Raw genomic sequence first — 18,171 nt, 5'->3', positions numbered from 1 at the left:
CCTGGGATAGCAGTTTTGGCTGCATTATTTAGGTGCTTTAATTTGGCTTTTTATATATTTAAGTTTGCTTAAATATATAAAACCTATATGCTAAGCAACTAGTAATGGCACCTGACCAGGGGCGGCTCTAGAGGTGGGGCTGCAGCGCAGTACGAAATTCAAATAGGGGAGACACACCAAGTGCCCTTCCAAACACTGCTGGCCGGGACTCACTGGCAGTTGGAGTGGCTCCCATATTTGAATTTCGTACTGCGCTGCAGCCCCACCTCTGTAGCTGCCACCTGTCACATAATGTTTCTTGCAAAGATCCAGCAGATTGGTTCACAAAAAATCTATACATTTTCAAACCATAATATACAGTAATGGGGGGTATCCACTTAGCGATATACAAACGAGAGCACGATTGCGACATTGCAATTGTGCTGTTGTTTGTATATCTAGTTATGTGCTTAGACTGAACGTTCACTCGTTTAGTCCCGGCACACCCCTCATCCCCGCACATGCTGAACCTGACGAGATCATCAGTTTGACCTGCAAGTACGGGCAATGTCGGATGTCGGAAGCGACCCGCGGGCACGCGCATCGCGGGTCGCTTCCGTCCAAAACATGCCCGATGCATGTGCGATTTGCAAGCGATTGCACGATAACGTCATCGTTATCGTGCAATTGCTTGGTTAAATTGCTAAGTGGATACCCCCCATAAGGTTGGCTCAATCAGACTGTTCAATTCCTCTATATTGGGGTTATTGACTTACATTCTGCAAATGTACAAAGGTGAACTCAGCAGTCTCACAGTATTACTCATTGTATAAAATGCACTCGACAAATGAAATTATTTATTGTTTTGTTTAGTTCAGATTTGCATTTATAGATAATTTAGTGGAACAAAATCTATTAAACAGTTTTTTTTTATCTGTATATTTTTATATTGGAGTCATCCAAATTTTGTAACCATTTAAAATATTGAATCAATTAAAATTTTAAATTGATCCTGACAAATACAAATACATGTTTCTGAACCCTGATTTGCACCTTAAAAAGAAATAACAGGGTTTTATAATTTAAGTGATATTATTTACATTAAATTCCTTCAAGAAACAACTCTGTGTACAGCAAACAGCACTGAAATCAGGACTGAGATTCAGTCGGCCAAATCCTATGGATGGGACCAAATGCATGTCAGGCAAAAAACAGTCAGCATATAGCCAATACCCATACTAAATTTTGGATTTTGTATATTGCTAAGTGACCATTCTGTTCTCTCAGGGAAAACAATCACCAGACAGAGTGAGCACCTTGGTGCTTCAGAAGTCCAGAGATGTCAAGGCTCGTTTGGAAGAAGCTTTGTTACGTGGGGAAGGAGCCAGAGGGGAAATGATGAGACGTTGGAAAACTGGTACATTATACTTATATGCAGTGAAGGATACACTGTGCTCATGTTATCAGGGCTGTGTTGATAATGTTGGCATAATGGGGAAACTGCTCAACATGTCAGGTCCAGCATTAGGAGTAAAGGCCCCAGTGGCGGGCTGGGCCGGGGGGGAAGAATGCCATCTGCCCCCCGGGCCGGTGCAATTTTTGTATTCCAGGGCCGCCAGGCTCCAGCAGGCAGGCAGCTGATGCTCCTGCTCCCTGCCCAGCTAGAGAGATGATTGGGCCACCGGCGCTGGGCCGGTCCCATGTCCCCCTATGCCGGGCCGGCTCACTCTACCCACCTGGCCGCATGGCGCCGCAGCTACCCTGAGCTGAGCTCCAGTCGGGCATCAGAGTCCTGGCTTCCCTATACTAAAGTGGCCGCGGGAAGGCTGCCGCATATGACCAGCCGCAGCAGCTCCTCCCATGGGCCTTTGCGGAGCTCGTCCTGGGCCCCGAGGTTCACATGTGTAGTCTCCACCGGCCATCCGGGCCAGCGCAGCGCGGTGCAACGGGACACAAAGAAAAGCCGCCTGGGTAAACTCCCTGGTGGTGACGGCTTGGCAGCATCCTTCACCGGCAGTTGGAGCGTGGCCAGGTGTGCAGTGCGCATGCGCTATAGTAATGGATACCCCCGCGTCATAACGTGTGACGTTGCGCCCGCGCTGGCACTTCTGTACCTGCCTGCCTCCCTCCTTAGTCCTTACCCTGACCGCAGCAGCCTACAAGGAACTGGAGGAGGCAATCCCAAGCAGACATCATGGCCCCGATGACACTGACTGCAGACACCATCCCCAGCCCAGGGTCAGCCACAGCACTTGTCAATATAGTAGACCCAACCCATATATATTATATATATAGTATGTGTAGGGGGGTGTCATGGGGCCCCCCAGAGACATCAGTGTACCGGGCCCCAGGGTTTCTGTTGCCGGCCCTGCGCGTGAGTCACAACTCACGGCTCCGCCCCCATCCATGTCCCGTGGACTCCAGCAACTCCATGGACATCCATGCGCAGCCAAAGACTGAGGCAAAACCGGTAACAGCAGTCACTGTCACACATTTATATTATGGCAATGGGCTGCATACTGTATGTATTATAAATACTGTTGGGGTCCTATGTGTTTACTAATTATATAAAATATCATGCATTTATGTTGCACATGTATTTATTTAGTTGACATGTACATGTGAATGTCACCTAAACAATTACTACACACGCAAGTGCAACGTAAGTGCCACTGCCAGCATATTTTATATTAGGAACAAACACATAGGACACTTCACTATTATATATTGCAGGGGTCCTCCTATACTATATGTAATTATTTAGGCGATGGAATGATATATAGTGTAGGTGTCCTATGTTTTTGTTACTTATATATCATGCACATTGATATTTATGTAGGTTGTACTTGCACATGTGCATGTCACCTAAATAATTACTACATTTGCCCCCTACATAAATGTCAATGTGCATGATACATAAGCAACACACGGGACAGCTGCAATATATTTCATCCCATCCCATATATAACTATCACATATAGGATAGGACCCCTGCAAAAAAAAAATACAATATTTTCTGTTCTGTTTGATTGTGTCTCACATGCTGCTGATTGCAGTGTCCTATATAGAGTGTACTTAGGGCCTGATTCAGAACTGAACGCTCTGACCAGAGCGCTCGCTCTGAATCAGGGCCCTCCTACCTTTTTTTGGAGCGTCCTCATGGACGCTCGCATAGCTGTGGGTTACCACCCACAGCTATAGCGAGCGTCCATGAAGACCATCGCGACCATCGGGCTTGCGACGGAGACCCTGCAGTAGGGTCTCGCTGCCGCAAGCCCTGGAGTGATTTTGGCTCTATCAGAGCCAAAATCACTCCCACTGACTTCAGTGGGAACGCCTCCGTCTGGCAGGCACGCCCCCGGCACGCCCACCAAAGGGGGCGTGCTGTCAATCAACATCGACAGCACACCCCCTTTGGTGCGAGACCCGGAGCAATGGAGAGCCCGTCGCTCGCCGGGTCTCGCGCATGCGCACGACGGAGCTCCCTCCGTCGTGCGCATGCGCAGTGGGGGAACATCGACCCACTTGCGAGCGTACTGCCGCTCACGAGCAGGTCTGAATGACCCCCTTAGTACATTGGGCCTGATTCAGACCTGCTCGCGAGCGCATAGCACTCGCAAGTGGGTCGATGTTTGGCCCCTGCGCATGCGCCACCTCCGGTGTACGCATGCGCGAGCCCCCGCGAGCGACAGCAGCTCCGTCACTCCGGGGCTCACTACAAGACAGGGTGGCTGTCGATATTGATCGACAGCTCGCCCTGTTTTGCAGGCGGGTAGGGGGGGTGGCTGCACAAACGGAGGCATTCCCGACGGAACGCCTGCCGTTTGTGGGCGACCCTACTGACATCACTCGTGATGTTAGTAGTGGACTTCCTGCTCTATTAGAGCAGGAAGTCCACTCTGCATTGCGAGTGCTGAGACCCTACCTTAGGGTCTCCTCGCAATGCCAATGGTCATGATAATCGTGACCATTGCCAGTCCGCTTGCACTAGCTGTGGATGGTCACCCACACCTTTGCGAGCGGCCTGGAGGCCGAAACTAAAAAAAAACAGCCCGCCCTGATTCAGAGCCATTGTGTGCAGCAGCAGAAGCAGCACTTGGAGTACTGTGTGGGGACATATAAATGTGTGAATATCATATGTATTTGTGTTGCAGGTGGTCCCTGGGCAGTCTGTCACCTGATTGTATGTAGCTTTGAGATGTCATGAAATAATCAGGGATGTTAGAATTCCTCTAAATACTGTAATATTCATGTCAATATTCACAATTGTCCACCAGCCATGATGTACCTTTTCAGCCTACCAATCATTTAAAAACAATTGTGTGTATAATATCAGTTATTTTATGTTTACTAGTAATGACAAACATATTTAAATTAGTTTATAGTTATAACGATAACATATATACTAAATTATCTTACTAGCAGCAACTCAAAGCAAATGCTTGAATATTTTAATTAGACTTATACAACTATGACCATGTAGTGCCTAAAGCTTAGGTTTATTAATTATTTAATATGACGATATAAAGGATCGTAGTGGAACTAGTCCTTGTATTGCACTTGTCTGTAGGGTTGTTAAAGCCAACTACAGGGAAACACTGATATCAAAATCACTTGTAACAGAACAATAGCTCCTTATTAGCTAGGTATTCGGGAAGTAGCTTGTTCTGTACATGCTTTCCTGTTGGGTCAACTTATTTTTTGAAGTTTTATATGAACTCTGCAATTAAACAGTATAAAAATAATTATTGATGGTTAGCTATTACTCTTCACCCTTAAACTGTTTTTCTTCTTTTTCTGACTCCATAATTGCAGTACGTCTTTTAATAAATCATGTATTTTGTCCAATAGCATGGGTTGTCATTAGCACATAGACATTGCAGGTGACACTGTCTTCTGCCACTGCAGGTAATGACAGATTTGCTGGACTTAATGAGAACCTGAGGTGGAGGAAGGAGCAGACACACTGGCGCCAAGCTAACGAGAGACTTAATATGTGAGCACCTTTACCCTTTACATGATAATGTTGCCTGTGTCAGTGAGAACTGATATATATTGTAATAGTATGCTGTACTATGCAAAGCTCTGAGTGTATTAACAAAATTACTTAAATACTGCAAGCACACTGAGCAGGATGACTGAACATATATTGTAGGCATACGGATAATTGAGGGTTTGCTAGTCTCCTGTACTTCCAGATTCTTATATAGCAGAGGAGAAAATTACAATATGTTTGCTTAAGTATACTTGTTATCAAGGCTATAAGTATAGAGGTCATTGACAGGTAAATCCTTTCTGCATTTGATTCATGTATTCTAAAAAACAAAAACTATATATATATATATATATATATATATATATATACAGTCAGGTCCATAAATATTGGGACATTGACAGAATTTTCAGATTTTGGCCTCTATTCACCACCACAATGGTTTTGAAATGAAACAAACAAGATGTGCTTTAACTGCAGACTTTCAGATTTAATTTGAGGGTAATTACATCCAAATCGGGTGAACGGTGTAGGAATTACAACAGTTTCAATATGTGCCTCCCACTTTTTAAGGGGCCAAAAGTAATGGGACTATCAACTCAAAAGCTATTTCATGGACAGGTGTGGGCTATTCCCTCGTTATTTCATTATCAATTAAGCAGGTAAAAGGTCTGGAGTTGATTCTAGGTGTGACATTTGCATTTGGAATCAGTTGCTGTCAACTCTCAATATGAGATCCAAAGAGCTGTCACTATCAGTGAAGCAAGCCATCATTAGGCTGAAAAATCAAAACAAACCCATCAGAGAGATAGCAAAAACATTAGGTGTGGCCAAATCAACTGTTTGGAACATTCTTAAAAAGAAAGAACGCACTGGAGAGCTCAGCAACACCTAAAGACCCGGAAGACCACGGAAAACAACTGTGGTGGATGACAGAAGAATTATTTCCCTGGTGAAGAAAAACCCTTCACAACAGTTGGCCAAATCAAGAACACTCTCCAGGAGGTAGATGTATATGTGTCAAAGTCAACAATCAAGAGAAGACTTCACAAGAGTGAATATAGAGGGTTCACCACAAGATGCAAACCATTGGTGAACCACAAAAACAGGAAGACCAGATTAGAGTTTACCAAACAACATCTAAAAAAGCCATTACAGTTCAGGAACAACATCCTATGTACAGATGAGACAAAGATCAACTTGTACCAGAGTGATGGGAAGAGAAGGAAAGGAACTGCTCATGATCCAAAACATACCACCTCATCAGTGAAGCATGGTGGTGGTAGTGTTGTGGCGTGGGCATGTATGGCTGCCAATGGAACTGGTTCCCTTGTATTTATTGATGATGTGACTGCTGACAAAAGCAGCAGAATGAATTCTGAAGTGTTTCGGGCAATATTATATGCTCATATTCAGTCAAATGCTTCAGAACTCATTGGACAGCGCTTCACAGTGCAGATGGACAATGACCCGAAGCATACTGCAAAAGCAACCAAAGAGTTTTTTAAGGCTAAAAAGTGGAATGTTATGCAATGGCCAAGTCAATCCCCTGACCTGAATCCGATTGAGCATGCATTTCACTTGATGAAGACAAAACTGAAGGGAAAATGCCCCAAGAACAAGCAGGAACTGAAGACATTTGCAGTAGAGGCCTGGCAGAGCATCACCAGGGATGAAACCCAGCGTCTGGTGATGTCTATGCATTCCAGACTTCAGGCTGTAATTGCCTGCAAAGGATTTGCAACAAAGTATTAATAAGTGAAAGTTAGATTTAGGATTGTTTAGTTTGTCCCATTACTTTTGGCCCCTTAAAAAGTGGGAGGCACATATAGAAACCGTTGTAATTCCTACACCGTTCACCTGATTTGGATGTAATTACCCTCAAATTAAATCTGAAAGTCTGCAGTTAAATCACATCTTGTTTGTTTCATTTCAAAGCCATTGTGGTGGTGAATAGAGGCCAAAATATGAAAATTCTGTCAATGTCCCAATATTTATGGACCTGACTGTATATCCACGCCTTTATGCTTGCTTACATTAACAAGCGGGTGCCTTTCCTGACATGTAAATGTTATAGTAACACTAACAAGACGACAGGACGCAGCCATTTTATCTACAGTGGAATGTAGTTTTCAATGCCCTTACACAGGGGTCTATTTACTAAGCAGTGTTAGGAGACAGAGTGAAAAGTGATAAGGAAGTGATAAGGTGCCAGCCAATCAGCTCCCAACTGCCATCTCACAGGTGTTTGAAAAATGACAGTTGGGAGCTGATTGACTGGCACCTTATCACTTTCTTATCACTTTTCACTCTGTCTCCTATCACTTCTTAGTAAATAGACCCCTTAAAGTTTGTATTACAATTTTTTTTTTTCTTAATGACAGGACCAAGGCGGAAATGGATCAGGAGGCCATTATGTGTGGCAACCTGGCCACTGAAGCCAACGTGATCATTTTAGATATGGTGGAAACTATTATACAGGTAGTATATAAATATATGTTGCTTATGAATTTAACAGTTTATTTCCAGTGCAAAAATGTTTATTTAAAGTTGTAATTAATGCCAGGTAAATGATTTGGGTAGGTGTCCGGTGCTGTTCTTACTGTACATCTCCGGCCACCCCTCTGTAGCAGAGAGAAGGGCCTCTTTAACACATGTTTTATCTGGTGCATGCGCCTCCCATAAGAGGTCTCTGCTCTGCATTACTGAGAGCAGAATGGCATGACAAAATAAAATGTATACATCTTACACAACTGAAGCTGTAAAATATTTCAGATGTAAATTATGGTGACATAGCCGACATCAACCTCCATTATTACAGAATTGAGGAGGGTGTTTATGGTGGTAACAATGTATAATTACCGCAATTCATGTGAAGGAAGGAACATAATTCATTTGTTAATTAAATGCTATAAAGTGAGACCACACATACTTATTTTTCTTTTCTTTTTGTTGTTTTTCTTTTTGTTTTATGTACTTAGTTTTTATTGTATTATGTACAAAGTTTTCATAATGTAAATTTATTATGCATATAAAACTCAATAAAAATTATTGGAGTAAAAAAAAAACAATGTATAATTACATATTTAGTAAGAGAACACCTCAATGTATAGACTCCGTTGTAACATTGCCCTCCATTATAGACTGCTTAGCTATATGCAGCTACCACTGGAGTGACCGTTTACAATCTCTTGTTAGTTGTGGCATATGTATTCTGGTGCATATAGCCTCAACAGAGTGTATCTGATCAACATAACCAACACGTTCAAAGATACAATATTTATCAGTATTACTAAGATTCCAAGTACGTTTGATATGCTATGTAGGCTACTATACATCTTTTTATTAACCATTATAGGTCAACTTATCTATGGACTGCAAGGATAATCTGCTTGGAGGAGTACTTAAAGTACTTGTGCACTCGCTAAGTGCTAATCAGAGCAACACATACCTCGCTCATTGCTTTTCCTCCATCCGTCTACTCATTATCAAGGTACAGAGTTATTTTCAATAACTAAGAACAAAAAGTACTAACTCTTATGAATACGTTTTCGTGGTTCATTAAAATTGCTGGAACTGCTGCTACTGTACCCCTGCAGAGTTCCTCAAGTGAGGATAGGCTTTTCACTCAGACTAGTGAGGATTCAGAATGAAATACTATAAACATTATATCTGCACTTACAGTTCTAAATAATATGAGCTGCTGCGAATACTGGCTATTGTACACTGATCCAACACCCTTCTATACATGACTGCGTCCTGAGAAAGTCCGACCATGCTTAAATTATCGCTGATAGAGCATCACAACACACAAGCCAATAAATGGACACACTATTGGGGGTACTTAGTTTAAATGAACAGGCTTTACCTGGTATAAAAGGACACATTACTGTATCTGGTGCTTCTTGGTAAGCATGATTTTTTTTTACATGGGTGACATGTTCATAAAAGAATCCCTGCTGTACACCTGTCAGGTGCTGACTGGCACTCCATCTGTGTTTTTTTTTAAATAAGTTAGGGCTCATATATTAACACTGCATTCAGGTGGTAATTAGCAATAAAGCACAGCAACCAAACACTTACTTTTATTGTCTTGCTTGCCGTAATTGCTGATTGGTTTTGGGGTTCGGTGTACACCAGAATTTAATTTTAGTAAATTAGATTTATTGTATGGTATTATTAGTACATTCTGAATCCTCACCAGTGTTCCTTTTATCCTTTATTTCCACTAAATGCATATTGTATTGAAACTTTCTTTTCAATGTAGAGTTGCAGCTACTGTTTTACCTTTATAGTTACAAGGAAAAAGTTATTTCTGACTTTTTGGAGTGCATTAGGAGGTTTTTTGCACTCAGAACCTTAACTAGGGCTGTGCGAGAGGGGCAAAGCTGAAGGGGACACATGGAAATTATTATTATTTTAAGTTAGCATGGCTACATTTGTGATTTAGGGTGTCCATTTTCCTTCTTGAACCAGGCAATAAAATATCTATTAAGAGCCTTGGGTACACTCGACTAATTACTTGGTAAAATGTGCATATTTTCACTGCATCTGGCTGTCCTAAATCATCCCTTTGTTAAATGGTAATGTGAACGTATGATACTTTGAAATATGAAGAACTATTTTAAATTTATGATTCCCTCTCTCTTAGTTTGGGGACTTCTTGTTTGAAGAGGAAGTGGAGCAATGCTCTGATCTATGCCAAAAAGTCTTACAACATTGTAGCAGTACCCTGGAAAGCACAAGGAGCCAAGCCTGTGCCACTTTATACCTGATCATGCGGTACAGCTTCAGCAGCACCAGTGTAAGTTGCTACTTTCTGTCTGGCACATTGGCCGCATATGAGAAGCTTTTTGGCCTACTATTGATTAATATCTATCTTGTACAACTTAGTTATAGCCTATGATATCACCAAATGGGTATGCAGTCAGGAATATGGCGGACCTAATCCCGACAGCCGACTGCTTTATGCCGGCGTGGGTTAAATGACAGGCGTCTGTATCTAGACGCCTGTCATTTTACCGACGCCGGGAGACCGGCGCCCGGCATCCCAAATGAAGTGATGCCGGGCGCCAAACACGGACACACGCTTTCAGGTTTAGGGCTCCCGGGGGAATTAGGGTTAGGTACCCCCCCGGGAGGTTAGGGTTAGGCTAGGGGGAGGGAGGGTTAGGGTTAGGCAACCCCGTGGGGGACTTAGGGTTAGGCACCCCCCCGGGGGACTTGGGTTTAGGCAGAGGGGAAGGGGAGGTTTGGGTTAGGCACTTAGAGAGGGGATTAGGGTTAGGCACTGGGGGGGGGAGGTTAGGGTTAGGCACCCCCCCGGGGGACTTGGGTTTAGGCAGCGGGGAATGGGGGGTTAGGGTTAGGCACTTAGAGGGGGGATTAGGGTTAGGCACTGGGGGGGATGTTAGGGTTAGGCATTCCCCCGGGGGACTTGGGTTTAGGCAGCTGGGAAGGGGGGGTTAGGGTTAGGCACTTAGAGGGGGGATTAGGGTTAGGCACTGGGGGGGGGGTTAGGGTTAGGCACCCCTAAGGGAGGGTTAGGGGGTAGAATTAGGTTAGTGAATACTTACCTGGGGACGATCGGGATTTTCATCCTTGTCGGGCTCTTAAACCATACAGATTCCCACCAAATGACCTATGAATCTGTATCACCAGAAGTTGTTAGATGTGATTCAGAAGAAAAAGTTAATTGTTTGAAAATAACTGAAACACAATATTCACAGCCAGTTGTGTAATTTCAGGGCTATTATTCTCTGCTGAAAATGTTTATGTGCGTGTGTTTGATCAATACAGAATTTTGCCCGAGTGAAAATGCAGGTAACCATGTCATTGGCTTCACTGGTTGGGAAATCCCAGGATTTCAATGAAGAGTACCTGCGGAAATCACTGAGAAGCATCCTGGCATATGCAGAGGAAGATGAGGACATGCAGTCAACCTTTTTCCCAGCACAGGTAATAAATTCTTAAAGGTTCTTTGAACATGTGGGCTTATGGGCGTAACTACCATAGGTGCAAGGGGTGCAGCTGTGAGGAGCCCATCTTCCTTGTCAAAGTTACATGTGTTATATACATTTTTCACCTGTGGGTGGTACATAGGGGCCCTTACAAACTTTTGCTATGGGGCCTTCAAATACCTAGTTACGCCCCTGTATGGGCTTATATAATGGCATGGTGCAAAATCAGATACTATGTAATCCATAGCAACCAATCATATATTTGCTTTAAAAAGTCTGTCTTTCACTTGAAGCTAATGTTGGTTTCTTGCTATGGTTTACAGCACATTTGTGCAAATAACCCTCGATTCCCAGCTACATCACACTATTATCACACTTAGCCGGGACTCACGGAAGCAGCACGTAATACCTGAAAAGAGACTGTTCCATGACTGGATCTGAAGATGGGTACACACTAAACGATGTGTGTACCCAGCGATGTCATCAGCGATCCCAGTACCAACGGGCTGACATATTGGGCGGTCCGTACACAATGGGCGATCTGGTGCCCGACCACCCGCATCCCTCCCATAGCGCTGCATGGGATCGTCAGCCGCATCGCCTGATCTTACATGCTGCACATAAGACGGGAGTGCGCACCACACGATCTAGTGCATATACACTACACATTTTTAACGGTTTGTCATTACGATGTGTCGGAATCGGCCAAATCGTTAACGATATCGTGTAGTGGTTATGGGCCATAAGCAGCATGTTATTAGATCACATCAGGCCTTGGGGCTCACTCTTCAGACAAGAACAACCTTTGCTGCCATCCCACCCGTCCATCCCACAATTAATATTGCAATGCTCCTTTTTTAGACCTTACAGTGGCACTACAGTGATACTTCTTAAATATTTTGACTATTTAAAATAATATATACAGATGTGTCCTGTTACATCTTTACTGCATACGCAGCAAATCGTGCCACACATAGCACGAGGCATGCGCTCGCGAGTGGATACGTGCACTGCGATCACACCCGTACCTCAATAGGATTGCATGGTGCGATCGCAGTGCGTGCCATAGCATACTGTAGCGTTTGCTGCTGCGGGTAATCACATGGCGCAATACGTGCGCACGTTTGTAGCGCGATTGGCACAGATGTAGCAGGACACATCTGTATGTCTTTGCAAGTTGAAGTATATGGCAAAATAAATATTTGAATGACATGTTGCTTACATGAAAGCAAACAATAATGGCTGTAGAAGTTGCATCTATGTTGTTAATGAATACAGCTTTAGCACCTATTACCCTCCGTTATCAAGTGTTATTTTTACCAGCACATCTAGAGTTCTTATGTAATGTAGTGGTCCAAGATTAGCTTTCATTACACAGCCTAGTCTGCCAAGAGCTGAATATGCACTCACAGCAAGTACCATTGGTAACACTGCACAAGTTCCAGCAAGAGAACAGAAAAGATCCTTTGCTGTTGTCCTGCATATAGATTTATACTGAAGTATAGACACTGCAACACCATAAGCAGCTTTGTAGACTGACAACTAATTAACGTGTTTCATATCTTTCTAGAACCAATTTTCTTTGACTAATTGCAGAGCCGTAACTAGACATTTTGGTACCCTGTGCCAGAAAGAGCATTGGCGCCCCCCTTCCCTATTTTTCAAACAGGGACATAAGACGCGCATCCGAAAACGGGCCATAGCCTCATGGGGAAGGGCCAGGGAAGAGATAGGAGAGGCCAGGAGATGCTTGGGATAAAAGAAGAGAAAGCTACAAGTGGGAATGATAATAAACAGAAAATTGACAGGTCCAAACAGCGCCCCCTGCCCTGCAATGCCCTGTAACGTCCACATTACAAATTGGGCAGCTTATCAATACAAATAGACATTCTGCTATAGAACATATGGCCTATATACTGGCATGTTTATGCAGTGATTAGTATTATACTGGAACCTTTTACCTCCTGTGTTTGCTGTTATTGATACTAGCCCTTCCCGAAGTAATGAAATGCATGCTTTTCCATTCAAGGTAAATGAGCTTTTGAACAATTTAAACAGTATATTGTCAGATACTGTCAAAATGAGAGCTTTCCAGAGGGATCCAGAGATGTTAATGGATCTGATGTACAGGTAGGTGTCATACCTTTAGGTCACTGTTTTGTTACATTTATATATTAGGCAGAAGCACATTTATTATTAGATATGTGGCTATAGTTACCAGCATGAAGAAAGGCTCCTCACCACAATGCACCAGCCTGCAAATCTGACTTGTTCTTATATAACCACTATCAGCACCATACTATTATTATGTGGAGTTCTTCAAAAGTAAACAACCCCTTGAAATGCTGCAATTTATATTGGAACTATATATTTCCATATAATAATATATGTTTACAATTACTACATTTACAATAAAATAAGTTAAGTTCTATATACGTGAAAGGCTACCAAATTCATAACATCAAGTCTATGGCTGTGTAAACTCATACAACTAAACATTTATAAAACTAGTACTCAATAAAATAGGTGTAAACAGTAATAATTGTTGTTGTTGTCATTTCAATTAGAATTGCTAAGGGTTACCAGACATCCCCGGATCTAAGGCTGACCTGGCTGCAGAACATGGCAGAGAAACACGCAAAGGGGAAGTGTTACACGGAGGCAGCCATGTGCCTGGTACATGGAGCAGCTCTGGTTGCAGAATACTTGAGCATGTTGGAGGATTGCAGTTACCTGCCTGTTGGCAGTGTCAGCTTTCAGGTAAGAATATTGTATAGATTTAATTAGCATTTTCCACACATTGACTCTTGTTTACTGACATTACATTTTGATGCAAAATTTGTTCCAAACAACTAATTGAATATTTCCTTTTATTGTTATTGTATAACTCACACAAGACAGACAAATTGTTTATTGGTTGCTGTGGTTCAGTACACATTTGCCAGCGAATGCAAAGTCAGTAAAAGGCCCTGTTCACTGCACCAGTATTCTGGTTATAGGTTTGTGAAATATGCATGACATGAATATAAGTATGTGACAGAAATATGTAGCAAAAGTAGACTGTGCCATAGCATGGGTACAATCTACATTTCTTTCTGACTATATCTCTCTTTCTGACTTTATCTCTCTTTCTGACTATATCTCTCTTTCTGACTATCTCTCTCCTTCTCTCTCTCTCTATCTCTCTCTCCCCCCCCCCCAAAATATTTTACACACTCAATGAAGAACTGATATGTGCTGCCCCTATTACTTTCATTTTGTGTGTTGTACTGATACCCATGAAGGTGCTGTATATCAATTAAATTCACTTGGAGCCAGTAATTCATGAAGAGAAGTCCGACAGTGCCTCAGAGATATTACTAATTACAAAATGGATACACTGCAAACTGGCGCAGCCCACCTAATACTTTTTTATAGATGACAGATACATTTTAAATATATAATAATTTTTACATAATTCTGTAGAAATTGGTATGTCTGCTTCCTTCTGGGAGACAATTAAATATCTAAAATCTGTCCAACGGATGTTTACAGAACATTTCCTCCAATGTGATAGAAGAATCAGCGGTGTCTGACGATATACTGACCCCAGATGAAGATGGAGTGTGTTCTGGAAGATATTTCTCAGAAAATGGACTTGTTGGGCTGTTAGAACAGGCTGCAGAGCTCTTCAGTCAAGTAAGTCATCTACATGTGTAATCAGAATTCGTACACAATGATAATGCCTATACAATAATTAACAGAAAAATAAGATACAGCTGACATATAATACAATTGTAGCTTTATTGTAAATTGCTGGAGTTGGAGATCCCTAAACTTTTTATTATTATTTCTATTATCCTTGTATTATATTTACTATCTTTTTTTTATTTACTGCTAACATATGTTACAGCATAGTAGTACCATAGAATTGTATTCCAAAAAAACAGTCTTTGTCCCAACAGAGCTGACAATCTAATGTCTCTACCACAGACAGAAAATGTAGTCTGAAGGATAAAAAGCAGAATGCCCCATGCAAGTAATGGAACAACAGGGTGTTAACCATGCAGACAACACCCTGTAGCAAAAGGGTTGTGTACGGGATACCGGTGTTTGGGTTCCCAACAGTCAAAATGCCAACGCCGGCATCCCGACAGGGTTAGGATATTGACACCTATTGGTAGCTATTCTAACCCATCTCCTACCCCTACCCCTCCTTCCCTGTTGCCTAAACTTAATCTCCCCCCCCAGTGCCTAAACCTTACCTCACCCTCCCTGCACCCTAAACCTTACCCCCCCAGTGCCTAACCCTAACTCTCCCCCTAGTGCCTAACCCCTAACCTTCCCTCTAACCCCACCATTTACCTTCGGGATTCCAGTGGTTGGCCAGGCAGCGGGCATGCATAGCGCTTTGTGAACAGTGCACGGTGTCAGGATTCACTATGAGTTTTTGAATTCTTTGCCATCACTACTGATTTGGCGAAGTTCACCCAGGTGAGCCAAGTCTAATAGGCCAAACAGGGTCCTGTTTGTCACCATAGAAACCCGCAAGTGTATTTGGACTTTGTGGCATGAACGCTGCAGGTCCCAGTTCTGCTGGATGAGCACCAGAGAACTAGCAGGCAGTTGTAAATAGAACAGGCACAGTAGCTGAGGGTCAAGGTCTCAGGCTGGTTCATATACGAGTAGACAAGCCAAAAGGTCAAGGGCACAGGCTGAGAAGCAATGGTCAAAAAACACTAGGGTCTAATACATAGGAGCTTTAACACACAGAGCACACAGCTACTGCAGACAGGTGAGTAGTCAGGGAGTCTACTCACAAGGGGAGAGTCTGATGAGTTTTTGGATACAGCGCTGTTGCAAAATTAAACATCTTTGTGTACTGTATGTTGTGCTGTTCTGAGTCAGATTGAACTTGTCTCTGTCTTTCCATGAAGTTGGGCGTTTCAGGGTGGCAACTGGGCGGTGACAATGCAGTCACACAGAGACAATGCAGGCACACTGACTTCTGCATTACTTAGACGGAATATTGCATTAGCATAAGGCACTGAATCTGGCTTCCTTGGCTGTCCGTGACTACAGACAAAAATCTTATACGGAAGTAATGAAGTGAGTAGTTTAAATAGGGCAGCAACATCTGTAAGATGTTGGAGAGCTGCAGCTGTGTCAGTCTACACCAAAATGGCAGTGTCTATAGGTGGAGACCAAAGATGGATCTGAAGCAACTACGAGTACACCAGGATGGTGGTGTCCAGTGGACTGATGGAACCTAGAGAAAGCCGGAGCTAAAACAATACCAGCAGCCGCTTTCCAAACCCAATAAGTCACCGCCAAATAGTAGAGAGTAGCACACAGCTAATTCATTTGTGAAGGTCCCTGTTGTTTGTGTGTGTGCCCAGGTTGCTCTACCTCTAATTTGTCATGGTTTTGGGACTTGGTTAAAGCCAGATTAAACATGTTCTGGATGTGAGTGGTTTTCAGATTAAAAGTAGAGATGTGCAGGTTCAAAACAGAGTAAAACCAATCCCACAGATCTCTAATTAAAAGTAGTGCCGTTCTTAAGGTCAGTGGAGGTTGAAGAATTAGACCCTTTTCTGGATTAGATAATGATTGCCATCAAAAATTGTAGCATCAGACACCAAGTTTTAAGTAGCTATAAATGCTCTAATGCTCCAATAACCTTCTATATGCCAGTAGCCTTCGTATCAACATTACACTGCTTGTTTCAACCCAAGTCTAACATCTAATATATTCTACTTGTGTAAGTAGAATAGTAAAGTTGATGAGTTTCAGCCAAGTGTCTGTGAGATACATATATTTTAGACTTATTCTTTAATGCCCATCAGCACACATCAGTGTATAACATTAACCGTGATGTATTAAGTCCTGTGAAAGCTCTGCCAATGTATAATCTCTCAGATTTGTTTCCTCTATTTTAGGGATGTGCAGGCTCGGATAGGTTCGAGTTTGCACGTGGAGTTCGGATTTTTCCCTCCAAAAAAACGGAACTCACAACGAGGCAAAACGTCATCTTACATGGACGAACATCATCATTCCTGGACAAAAGACCAGGAATGATGATGTTCGTCCATGTAAGATGACGTTTTGCCTCGTTGTGAGTTCCGTTTTTTTGGAGGGAAAAATCCGAACTCCACGTGCAAACTCGAACCTATCCGAGCCTGCACATCCCTACTCTATTTACACAAAACAAAGCAGAGAAAGCTTTGAACTAGTCATACCTAGTGACAGCACCCATTTACCCATCATTCAGTCTGTTTCTGTGCACAACAGTATCATGAGCACAGCCACAGTATACAACAGTTTTGTTTCACACAGACATTGACACAGTAACACTCAAAATTCACACTCAGTGAAAAAAAGCAAATGTTTGCAAATGTAAATATTGCTAGCAAATATAGGGCCTAATTCAGAATTGGGAATATAGGCCCTCATTCAGAGCCGCACGTTAACAACAGTACGCTCGTTGCGTTCCGATGTTGACTAACCGCGCATGCGTCGGTGTTACACCGCGCATGCGCGTACGGCAGATTGCGAGCTTTTTTTCTCTCGTTCCTAAAATAGCGTACAGGAAGTGACATGTCAAATGTGATTGACAGAACAGGGCGTTTTTGGGTGTTGACAGGGGTGGAGATGAAAAAACGCAGGCGTGGCGAAGCGTTTTTGGGGCGTACATACATTAGCAGATGCGAACGTCAAATGTGTTCGGGCCGTCTCATACGTCACTGAAACATCCGCTTTCCCTTCAAAATGCTCGCACAGCTTAGGGTCAGGATTACTCGACCACATTGGCGATGGCCTTCTCCTCCGTCCCGGGACTCCACGATGGTGCTGCGATTAATCGTGGCTGGTCAGTAAAGTAATTAGTGTTGGATTGAAATCCGGCTTGGTATGTGTTTGGAAAGCAGTTTTTTGGGATAGCACAAAAGCGTACGCAGGTGGAAATCAGAGCTGCTAATGTCATGATTACATAATCAATTAGCGTACATTTTTGGGCTTTTATTTTGGCCACAATTTGGTGGTTATGGCCTATTGTAAAAATAATGTCATCATCTTTTAATTAGCTCCCCTTTTTTTTGGTTTACTGTGGAATTTGCATCGCTATGTGTTTTTTTAAACGTTCCTTAAAGAGGCCTTTTTTTTAACAAAAGAGGGTCAGTTTTTGCGTTTAAGGCCAGGATTAAATGTAACCCATTTGTACAATAATGTCACAATACAATGTCTGTTTTTTTTGTAAAATTT

At 42.7% G+C, this 18,171-nt stretch overlaps 1 protein-coding gene across 1 annotated transcript in view; it reads left to right on the top strand.

The window, feature by feature from the left end:
• Positions 1–18,171, top strand: part of DOCK8 (dedicator of cytokinesis 8) — a 185,015-nt gene that overhangs the window by 129,615 nt on the left and 37,229 nt on the right. The window contains exons 32-40 of the mRNA XM_088476605.1: positions 1,267–1,396; positions 4,888–4,975; positions 7,357–7,453; positions 8,331–8,465; positions 9,624–9,776; positions 10,772–10,930; positions 12,962–13,062; positions 13,500–13,692; positions 14,467–14,610. Of these exons, the coding sequence (XP_088332731.1) occupies positions 1,267–1,396; positions 4,888–4,975; positions 7,357–7,453; positions 8,331–8,465; positions 9,624–9,776; positions 10,772–10,930; positions 12,962–13,062; positions 13,500–13,692; positions 14,467–14,610 (1,200 nt within the window). The remainder of the gene's footprint in view (positions 1–1,266; positions 1,397–4,887; positions 4,976–7,356; positions 7,454–8,330; positions 8,466–9,623; positions 9,777–10,771; positions 10,931–12,961; positions 13,063–13,499; positions 13,693–14,466; positions 14,611–18,171) is intronic.

This window comes from Taudactylus pleione, unplaced genomic scaffold (assembly GCF_031769625.1).
Source record: "Taudactylus pleione unplaced genomic scaffold, aTauple2 ptg000190l, whole genome shotgun sequence".
Classification (NCBI taxonomy): domain Eukaryota; kingdom Metazoa; phylum Chordata; class Amphibia; order Anura; family Myobatrachidae; genus Taudactylus; species Taudactylus pleione.
Note: the sequence above shows the minus strand (reverse complement) of the source record. Positions and strands in the feature narration are given on the sequence as shown.